Genomic DNA, 11539 nt, shown 5'->3' with positions numbered 1-11539 from the left:
CAGCAGGCTCAGTCCCGAGCAGCAGCGTCAAAGCCCTCAGTGCGGCACAGCTTGTGGAACACCTACTGCAAGGGGTCCTGGGATGAGCTGGGTTGGAAGGGACCTTAAAGCTCTTCTCATTCCATCCCCTGCCATGGGCAGGGACACTTTCCACTGTCCCAGGGTGCTCCAAGCCCCCTACCACCTGGCTTTGGACACTGCCAGGGATGGGGCAGCCACAGCTTCTCTGGGCACCCTGTGCCACCACCCTGACAGGGAAGGATTCCTTCCCAATATCCCGCCTGTCCCTGCCCTCTGATAGTGGGAAGCTATTTCCCCTTGTCCTGGCACTCCTGGCCCTTGGTACATGTCTTGTATTTCAGCTCCAACTATGGTGTGATGGGATCCTTGGCCAACCTTCCGTGCTCCTGAGCCAAGAAGGAGAGGGACAACACAAACTTGGCATAAAATGAACAGAATTTCAATAACAACAAAGAGACATCTTTGGAATATTAGATTTATGCAGTGGAAAGGAACCATCAAAACTGTTCCATTTCAGAAATATAAAGGCTTCCTGAGCTAGTGAAGCACAACAGAAACACTCAGTGATAAAGGACATCACAGCTCTTTATAAACTGAACCGGTAGTTTCCCAAATTTAATATGCATGAACACTGCATGTGAGTCCTCTTAAATCCAAGTACCAAACCCTGCCTGTTTAATAAATCTCACCAGTCCTCCACTATTAGACAGGGGATTAAAACTAATCTATCAATCCCAAAACCAAGCACAGAGTGGATTAAAATGCAAAACACATGAGAGTATGAAGATGCTTAATGCTAAATAACAAACATTTCAATCACAGAAATCATTTTTATCTTCTTGTTTATGCTAAGTAGATACTATTAGGCTTAATATCTGTATTAGCACAAGTGGGGGAAGAAACAGTTTTAAGGAGACCTAAATACTTGAATGCTACTGGATTGCTGTGAGCAGAAGCTCTCATGGTAGAAGCGAGCACAGCCCAGCGTTTGAAATCATGTTTACTCTCTCGGGCCAGCTCAGTGGTGCTTGACCTTTTCCCTATGTTTTTAACCCGAAGCAGCACACCCAGAGGGTCCTGACAAAGCCAGAACTTAAACCTGTTATTTGCATCAGACATCGGAATATCCCTCCCTTTACCCCCACTCCAGTGTTGCCATGACACTGGCCTCACAACCAGGTGCTCAGGACTCCCTGTCACCCACCTGTGCTTTGGGTGTGGTTTTTTGGGGTTTTTTCAGGAGTACATGAAAAAAGCTCATCCCACCATAGGATAAATATAATAAAAAATGGAGCTATGTGTGCCTGTATCACATAGGGAATGACCAAATGTGAGTCACACAACAGCTCCCAGTTCACCCAATAATTCACTTTGTCATTGCATCTCTGAATTCCTGCAATGGGATGATCCCCCTTTCTGGCAGGAAGTTATCCATCTACATCTGCATTTGTCTATCTGCCTGGCCGAGATAAGGATTTGGGAACACTGCACCCAGCTGTGCCAGGAGAAAGCACTCAGTGTTTCCTTCATGATTCTGAGTGCTGGGAAATGCTCAATGTTTGCTTGGATTCACATGAGAGCATCCCAAAACTGCAGAGCTGGACTTTCTTCCTTGGTATCCAAGCAAAAACTATGCACTGAATCAGAGGAATCATAAGATTTGACACGAAATAATGTCCATCAGAGATCTGTGTGAGGCCACCATCACCCACATGTCGCTCACCAGCACATGGGGTTGTGGGGGGATGCCACACCAGCAGACATGAAGCTGCTGCATTAACCCCTGCATTGTCCCAGCAGAATGGTTAATGAGGACAGGGGGCTGCCCGGGCGGGGAGAGAATGGCACAGAAGTTTAGGCCATCCAGCTGGAGAGGGAAATTTGGCAACAGGAGAAAAGAAAGGAAGGAACAGCCAACCCCTTAACAACACTAACTTACAATGAAGGTTATTTGTCTGTGGGGTCTTGGGTTTGGTGTGGCAGAAGGCTCTGGTGTTACTTCAGCTGAAAATGCTGCTGACTTGCATCATTCATGTTTAACTTTGCCTTGGTCGTGAGACAGTTTGTCTGGCGTCTCGTCGTTCAGTAGTGACTGAAGTCCTTCTCTCCCTTAGGAAAGTGTGGTCAGCATCATCACTCCCCAGGGGCTGTCACTCCCCAAAGGCCCAGAGTGGTTCAATTCTGGTCTTTCCTGGCATTTCCACTTTCCCTATTTAATCTAACACTCAGCACCCAAAACGCCAAGGAGGAAGTGAGAAGTCAGGATCATCACACTTAAACAGCTCACAGGTGTTGGAAAAAGCTGTGCAAAATAAATCAATTACTTTATTGTCAGTAATTGTGGAAGCACTCATTAAAATGCCATTTAGAAAGAGGAAATACCTTGGACAAAGACAAAATACCTGGGAAAAAAATTAGTCTGTTGCAGTGTAGGACTCAAAGAAACTTGTGGGCAGGACAGGAAGAAAAATGGTGCAGAACCTATCTGAACTCAGAGAGCAGCTCTGTAGCAATGGGAAGCGTCTAAAGACCCATCCAGCCTCTCCCAGTCTGGAGGACAAGCACATGTGTCTGGGGAACAGTCATATCCCCCTCTCAGTCTCCAACTTCCATCTTTCTGTTCCTGCATGTGGCTGGCGCCCAGCTGCCCCTCCTGTGTGCTTGGGTACCGCTGTCAGGAACGCACATCACCACTCAGAAATCATCCATGGCCTTCCCAGGAGCCGGATCAGCCCTCCCTGTACTGGGCTCCCTCTCCCAGCCAGGGCTGCCCTGGAACAAAGAGGGGCAGCTGAGCCCCCGCACCGCTGTTCGGTGGATCAGAGCCCTGGAAGTGTGGAGAGGTTTATAAGATTAATTCTTATCTCTCTGGGCAGTGGGTCAAGTCAGAACCGTCATTCAACGAACTCTGCGGATAATCTCCCTTTATTACTTTCAATCAAACTAAGTGTCTGCAATCTGCAGCATGGTTACTAATTTAGTGAAAGAAATTACCTGTAGAGCTCGATTATATAAGAGACGAAATAGAAAACAGTCCGGGTAAGCAGCCATTCAGTCTGTACATCCCTCAGTGCGGAGCAAAGCCGCCCCAGCCTGGCTGCATCCACCCTGGCAGCTGCTCCTTGGGGAAAACACCCAGAAAGGAGTGGACAGTGTGTTTGTCCCCTGCCTAATTAAACTAAGAGAAAAAGAAACTTAGGGCTTAGGGCTACACTTGGCGTCAAATCTAAAAATTTGCTGCTTGCGAATATTTAACAAATGCGTTTTGTGAGAAATCAGATTTCCAGCGCATTCTGGTTAATGGAATTCTGCTGCAGCCCCTGGACAAAACAATGTAAAGCTGCCTGGCTTGTGGAAATCATTCTCCACCAGTGATGGATAATATAGCATGAGGTTTGCCTTGGTTTGATTAATTTCAGAATATTGCGGAGAAGCTGCATAATCCCTAAGATAGCAGAGAGAAGGAGCAAGACACGATGGAGCAGGATAAAAGCGCGCAGTAACGAGCACAGGCAGTTTCATACATATATTATATAGATATTAGAGCAAGGCTCATGAACGTGGGGGTCTGGGCAAGTGGTGACCACAATGAGGGGCAACACTAAAAGCAAAAACCACTAAACATTTCCATGGCTATGACCAGAGACAGAACACAAACAAGAAAATTCCCATTTCCTTTTTCCATTCACAACAGCCATTATTTATACAAGCCCTGAATATGAAAAAGGCTCTAACAAATTTACTGTGGGGTTTGGATGGATAAGGATGACGAATGATGAATGAGGGAGGCAGAGGATTCCCTTATTAAAGCATCAAATCTTTCCCTAAAATATCAAACAGACATCTCAGCCTCAACCACTCAGCTCAAACCAAAAATTATGCAAACCAAAGAAGCAAAATTTTGCTTCTTGATAAAAACTGAAAATTTTTCTTCCATGTTACACAATTTTCATTACATCACTTTGCAATCTTTATGCTGGGTTTTACACCTATTTGAAAGATTAATTAAAAAAAAATATAGACAAATGTGACAACACAAAACCTCAAAACATCAATGAATTTGAGTACAAATCAGGCAACTGGCATAATTACAAAATTTCCCTGTGTGGCAATCCAGGGAATTAGCTCCAACACCCAGTCCCCAGCAGCCTTTCCCAGTGTTGCCAGCAGAGCCACCACCACAGGAGCGTCTGGTGGGAACCTGCTGGGATCCTGGTGGGCACTGGGCAGGGAGAGCCACAGGCAGCCTGAGCCTGCAGCCCCATCCCATCCACACACAGTGGAAATTTATTAACTTCCACCTATCTCCATGCTGTCTTAAGCCCCAGCCTTTCCCTTCCCTTCTCCTTTCCCCTCCCTTTTCCATCTGCACACATGAAGACACAAAAAAAGAGCTGCAGTAACAACAAAGGAACACAGTGGTGGAGGAATGCCACCCAGGGCTCTCCAAAGTTCTCCAGAGAAATCAGCACGAGCAGCAAACATCCCCTGTGACCCGCACAGATGCTGGTGGCCACGTAGCGCTGGGGCAGCTCAAACTGGGAGCAGGACGGGGAAAGAACATTGCCTGAAAGCCTCCCCTCTGGTGTGCCCAGCCCACGGGTGAGCAGTGGCTGCTCCGACTTTGCGGCGCGTGGCTGCTGCGCACACGGGAGGCGCAGCCACCCCGACTGCTGCAGGAGACAGAATGAAGGAAGGAGAAGCGGCCCGAGTGCTTGAGTGAGAAGCTTTCAGGACTGCAAAGCAGCAAACCCAAACGAGGGAGAGAGAGGAAATAGTGCAGGAGGATGAGGAGTAGTACAGGAATAAAACATGTAGCGCATGGAAATGCAGTATTTTCAGCTGCAATGTGCAGTAGTGACCATCCTACTTCCAAAATAATCTTGCACAATTAGAGATGATTCACAGCAAACTGCCAGGAATGATCAGGGATATGGAAAATTTCTTGTATGGACAGAGTGAAAGATTTTTTTTTTTTCCTAATCTTAACTAGGCAATAAATAAGAGGAGACATAACAACAGTGATAAGATAATGAACAACCTACAGGGGGTAGATCAGCTGCTTCTGGGCCATCTCATAACATGAGTACCTGGGCATCTTCCATGAAATTAAAAGGTGACGCATTTGAAACCAATCAAGGGAATTTCTTTTCACAAATGCAAATCAAACTTGGGGACTCCCTGACACTGAACATGGCAAGCAGAGGAACACAGACAGATGCAAAAATGGAGTGGACAGTTCTGGTAATGCTAAAATACTATTTTAGCAGAAATTGTAGTTGCTAATGTCAACAATTTAAAAAACTTAACAAAATACCTCATACAATTCACCTTCTAATTATAGGGAATCGAGATGAAAAACACCTCCTTCATCTCTGCAGCCCCAGGGCTCCCCAGGAAGGCTCACACTGCACCCACCAAGCCATAGATTTTACTCTTTAAAATACCCCAGTGTTTCCCTCTTTGCTACAGAGCAAATGCATTGGATGAAAACCCAGACAGCTCAGGTCCTAGGCTCAGCATCCCAGGAAATGGAATCCACATGAGAAAACATCCCCTTAACTGCCTTTTGATTAAAGCTTGTCACAAAGTGCATTTTCCCTTTTTCGTGTGGGAAATAAACCCAGCCCAGCCCATTTCCACAAAGAATTGTTTGACTCAGTTTAATCAAAAAGAAAAACTTTTTTTTAAAAATCTGCTTTCAAAAATTAGTTGGTTTTCATATTAAAGGTCCAAGATTTTCAATCAAGACAGATATTTAGGTGAAAAATTCCATTTCCTTACTACATCATTTTTAGCAGTGAAAAAAGGGCGAGTGTAGCTTTTTTTCAAACAGCTCTTGCTCCTCAGCATAATCAGAGAATCCCAGAACAGTTTGGGTTGCAAGGGACCTGAATGCTCACCCCATGCCACCCCCTGCCACTATCCCAGGCCCTGTCCAAGCCCTGTCCAACCTGGCCTGGGACACTTCCAAGGATGGGGCAGCCACCCTTCTTGGGACAATTAATCAGCTTTATGGTCTTCGTCCCCAGGGCTCCGCACGGGACAACAGCAGCCTCAGCCCTGACCCCACACCACGGTCACTGCTCGGAAACACGCTGTGGGAGGGGGAACCACATGCATCCACGGGGATGGGACACTTGGACAAGTGTCTTTGCACTAGAATTCAGTCAGAGCTTTACTGAGAAATACACAAGAAAAGCCAGGCAAGAGGTAAAACCTACTCCCACCAGTTGCCTGATGGTCAGCAGTCCCGTTTTTGCATCAGTTGCTAGAATTCCATGCAGTGTGTGTTTTTTCCCAATGAATGCAATTTTTAGCCCCAATAAATAAATAAATGAATAGTTGGGTAAAGCTGCATTTACGTTTAAAGGAGAAGAGGATTAAAGTGAGGCAACGCCAGAGAAGACAACAGCCACAACCAGATTAGGCTGCAAACACCTTTAACTCTTCCTTTATTAGTGCACCTGTTAGATTAATTTTGAATTATTTTTAACCTTACAATTTTATATTATAAGTCTCTAATAAATCACATTTACCTCCCTTGGGTGACATGTTTTGGTATCTGGTTATTTATCCACTTTAGTGCCTGACTGGTTGTGTGGCAAGGGAGGAGCTCACTGGGGGCACCAGCACTAACACAGGAGCAGCCCAGAGTCTCCTGGCCACTAAATTCCACTTCTTTTTTTCTTTTCACAAGTGGTAGGGGCTCAGTTGATGCCTCCTAGTCCCTTCCAATCATTTCATGTGATTCCCACCATCTCCTAAAGCTGAGTTTTAGTCCTCATCCACGTGACCACAGAGTGAACATGATGGGCTAATGTCGTGTTTAGGGTTTGGAGGAAAAACCTTACAGCCCATTGGGCTGCCCTGAAAACAGGACACATGTCAGCACAAGCTCTTCAGGACAGCAAACCCTCAACTGCAGCTCCAGGTTTTATTCTGGATGTGCTCCAAGGACGCAGCAAACCAATCCACCACAAGTATCACAGCTTTCCAACACACAACGCACCCACAAAGGCTCCTAAATGCAGGAAAAAAGTCTATAATTACATAATTGAGCAGATGCACTGCAAGTTTTCTTTTTTGTTACTCTTTAGATTTTTCAAAGGCAACAGGACAGCACTGTGCTAAAAAGCAATAAAGCACGGGTAATTTAATACGAAATTACATCCATATTGAAAAGTTTACATGAAGTTGAGAGCAGGCAGAGGTCAGGTTTGCAGCGGGACTGTCTTTAATTGTGGCCATCAGGTTTAGCAATCCAGATCTCTGGATCAAAGACAAATAGAAGGCGTTTCCTCACCACTGACTAGTGAAAGCCGACAGTGAGCACAGCACTGTCTTCCACCAAAAGGTCATAAAAATTATTATCTGAGGGGGAACATGTCTCGCTGTTCAACACACACCTTCACAAAGACACCGTGGATTTTTTCTAGCAGATTCTTCAGCAATTAGGAGCTTAAATTAAAATTTTACTATCAGTTTCCAGATGTAAAGGGGTTTTCTTGTCCTCTAAAAAATGTTTCATCTTTGTGTAGGTATTTTTTAATATTTTTTGGTTGCTTTCAATCATCCTCTCAGCCCAGTGAAACAATTCCTCCCTCCTTAGGGAAGAGATGTGAGCTGAGACACTGTTTCCTTTCTGAGGTGGGGGGAAAAGAAAAGGAAAAAAAATCAAATGAGGAGTAAATTATCAGCAAATCAGATAGAAACAAGCTCCACAGATCTGCAGATCCATTGTACAAATGAAGCAATTTCATCTCAGCTCGCTCTGGGGGTGGGATTTTAAGTGGCCAAGGGGGACTGGAGCGGGATGCTGGCAGCCGAAGCATCACAACATTTGCATGCACAGACCACTCAAATCTGCACCAGGAGACTACTTGTGAGAATCCATCTTTTTTCACTTAACAAGATACAAAATATAAAACACATTTGCCTCTTATTAAGCCTCTCTTGTAAGTGGTTCCAGGTCCACCATTTTTAAAGAGGGGGAGAGGGGAGCCTGGATGCTCTCTTGGGAATTTCACAGGAGTGACTGGAGATGAGGTACAGGCTGGAAGCCTTTATTACTCTTTTTTTTTTTTTTTTTTTTTACTTTTTTCCCCTTGTCTCTAAAAGCACAGAAGGAATAACATTTTAAATCATTAGCATTTACTTTAAGTAGCACTTTCTTCAACTCAGCTTCCCTTCCTGGCCCTCACCCTGCTCGCACGGAGGAGCTGCCCCAATGGAATTCCCTTCTGGTTTTGGAAGGCAGAAGGTGCTTTTTTTTAAAAAACTCTGGCCTCCAAACTGAGGCAGCTGTGAAAGAAACTCTAATCTTGTTTTTCTTTAAAGTGTATTGAGAACAGGGTTCTTGTGTTTATTAGCACCCAGACCTGTGAAGCATTTTGCCTCTTAGATATCCTTTAGCGCTCTTGGAGTGGTTTCTGGTTTGGTTTAAAAACAAACCAACAGAAAAGCAACAGCAACCTCTGCAAAAAACAAGGATTTTTAGCAGCCTCAACCCAATTCACAGTCCTATGTCACACATACCACAGCATTTTCATCGTTTCTATGCTTGTTAAATATTAGATGTAATATTAAAATATTGAAGAGAAAAAAGGAGGCTGGTGGCAACAGCTTGAATTTATAACCCAGACAAAGCAATCGGCATGGTGAGTTATGAAAGGAGTTGTGGATCCTGCAGGTTTGATCACATTACAGAACAGAGTTATGAAATACCCCTCATTCAGTGTTCAGAAAGGAAGGAAAAACAAGGGGCTCCTTTACCTAGAAATTAGGTGTTAACGAGAGCTCTTCAGAGATAAAAATAGTCTAATTTTCACTGCAAAACAGACTCTGTGTTCTCCCTTGCCATTTGCCTGAAAGGAAACCTGGGCACAGGTGCTTTGTCTTGAAAACTGAGGATTTCTAAGAAAACGGCCTGTATTTCAGGAAAAGGGCAAGCACGGACCTTCATTTCCACATACAGGAGGAGGCAGAACTTCTGCTAGAAAACAGCAAAAGCGATGGAAAACAGAGCATCTGTTGGAAGAGAAAAAAACATTCAAGCCCTCATTTCTACTGCATTTGGAATCTAAACCCTTTGGGTATTTCCAATGCACCTTTCCCAAGTCCAGCAGTTGCCACGTTTCCCCTAAATCTCCTGGATTTGCTACTAAAGCACGTATTGAACGAGCCCTTGTGTGGTGAAAAGTTCAATCAGCAGGTTCGGTCCCTGGAGCAGCTGTGCAGGCGGTTGAACGTTGGGCCCACCCATGGTTTGGGGGAGCCCAGGAGGTGAGAGGGTTTCCAGTTGGATGCACAGCTCAAGGCAGGGGATGCATGGGCACCACAAGGTCCTCGGGGTGAGGGGCCTGGCGGGGCTCTCAGGTCCCAGCTGAGCCCTTCAGAGGGGTGGTGGCACCCCCGAGCCAGCCCCAGAGATGCAGAGGCAGACAAGGACGGCTGCGAGCACAGCGCAACATCTGTCACTGGTGACAGCAGGAGAGGGCAAGGGCACACAGGTGACTTGTCTCTCACCACCTCAGCACACACATTCACACCCAACACCTGGCCACCTCAGCTGCCCTGCAGCCGGAGGGGATACCCACTTTTGGACTCCAAGCCTCTCAAACACACTCCACACCATCCCCTATCACCACCACCAAGCCTCTTCCAACCGCTGTCCCTGGGCTGACACTTTGGGGTAGGATGGGAGGCAAGCCCAGCTCTGACCTTCCCAGCATCAGCCACAGCTCAAGAGGTCCCTGCTGAAAGGTGGTATGCACACCTTCTGCTCAGTGAAGGGACCTCCCAGGCACTCCCAGGGAGAGCCTGGTTTCCTTAATGGCTACACCAGGTCTCAAGATTTAAGAGAGGTGAAGCCAGTTACTAATCACTAATTCTGGTGGGACATTTCACCTCCTCTGCTTGTAGGTTTTGTGGTCTCTGTTCAGGAAACTTCTCAGTCAGACCATTCCCAAGACTCCTGAGCAGTCACACTCTCAAGGCCAGAGAATTTCACAGCTGGGACCGAAGCCCCTCCACAGTGGTGGCTCCAGTGACCCGATGGGTCCTGCTTGACCTTGATGAAGGTGGTAACTAACAGATAAAGGAACAGACTCCAAACAGCTCGGCTGCCCAACAACTGTCTCCCATGTGTCATCCTCACAAGTGCCCAGGAGCTGCTCTTGCGATGTCACTGAATCATCAAGGCTGGAAGAGAGCAATCCAGTCCCTCAAGACCATCCAGTTCTACATTTGTTGCATGCTGGCAAGTCTACGGGTGTCCAAGGTTTTGGGACAGGAGGACCCTGATCTGAGTGGAAGATACAGGGCTGAGGATTTAATCTCCTTGTACCTCAGTCCCCTAATCCATAAAACAGGGATAATAATGCTTGCTAATCTCAGAAGGCTTTAATTGATTATTTGTTATGATCATCAAGAACTTAGAAGAAAGGCTTTAATGACCTGCAAAGCCTATCAATTATTTTATCATCATTGCTGACAAACTGTATGATTTTCCTTCTCCCTCCACTGAGTCCTTTAGCTTGGAAAGGTTCGAGGTGAACCCCTAGGCCACAACACAGCTGAAGTCTTGGGGTATTATTACAACAGATAAGCAGCGCTTTATGGGTAAATTCTTCAGCCCAAGGTTTCTGGCTTTCTGTTCATCTCATTGTTCTGGAGAAAGAATGAAAACAACCCGGCAGAGCCCAATGCTGTGGTTAAGGACGAGGAGTGAGGAGGCACTGCACTAAAACAGATAGAGTGAGGAGAGCTCCAAGCCAAGCGATGGAGATCCAACCACATCCCCAAGTGAATCTTAATGAAGCACTGCCATAAAAGCCTATGGCTGTTTATCACTGCTAGCACCATGACAACTGCGTGCTTAATAATGTAATATATGGAATCACATTCAAACCATGTGTTTGTCTACACAGCAGTTCACTGATGTGTCTTCTTTAATTCATTTGATCCAAATGTCAGTGCAAGCCACTGTAATAATGCTCATTCTTTATGCTCAAACTCTTGCTAAAGCACCCATCAAGCAAGTTTGGGTGGCAGGTTTCTCACCCTATCCAAGTTATAGACAGCCTGAGACAAAGAGTTCACCAGCTTTTTTGGGAATTTCTTCCAGTGACTAACTGGTATTAACACATCTGTGTCATATTCCCTGCTGGAGTTCGGTGATTAGAAGCTGAGCCCACTCCACAAAAAGGGCTGACTATTCTAAAGTGCTTTAGGCTCCTTGAAATCCTGTTTTTTGCATTTTTTAGACCCAGAGAATGAGCAAATGTTGCTTGTCAGCAAAGCCAACCGGGGGCAGGACTATTCTGATGCTCTAGAGTAAAGGTTTTTCATAGAATCACAGAATCCCAGAATGGTTTAGGAGGGAAGAGACCTTAAAGCCCATTTCATTCCACCCCTGCCATGGGCAGGGACACCTTCCGCTATCCCAGGTTGCTCCAAGCCCCAACCAACCTGGCCTTAGATGCTTCCAGGGATGGGGCAGCCACAGCTCCTCTGG

At 45.8% G+C, this 11539-nt stretch overlaps 1 protein-coding gene across 1 annotated transcript in view; it reads right to left on the bottom strand.

Annotated features, from left to right (window-relative positions):
• Positions 1-6922: 6922 nt before the first annotated feature.
• The window catches only part of WWP2 (WW domain containing E3 ubiquitin protein ligase 2), a 119084-nt gene continuing 114467 nt past the window's right edge, over positions 6923-11539 (bottom strand). The window contains exons 23-24 of the mRNA XM_068203292.1: positions 8981-9016; positions 6923-7045 (exon numbers count right to left, since the gene is read on the bottom strand). Coding sequence (XP_068059393.1) covers positions 6959-7045; positions 8981-9016 — 123 coding nt within the window. The 3' untranslated portion in view covers positions 6923-6958. The remainder of the gene's footprint in view (positions 7046-8980; positions 9017-11539) is intronic.

Source organism: Anomalospiza imberbis, chromosome 12, assembly GCF_031753505.1.
Source record: "Anomalospiza imberbis isolate Cuckoo-Finch-1a 21T00152 chromosome 12, ASM3175350v1, whole genome shotgun sequence".
Lineage (NCBI taxonomy): Eukaryota > Metazoa > Chordata > Aves > Passeriformes > Viduidae > Anomalospiza > Anomalospiza imberbis.
This window is presented reverse-complemented; position numbering and strand designations above follow the sequence as displayed.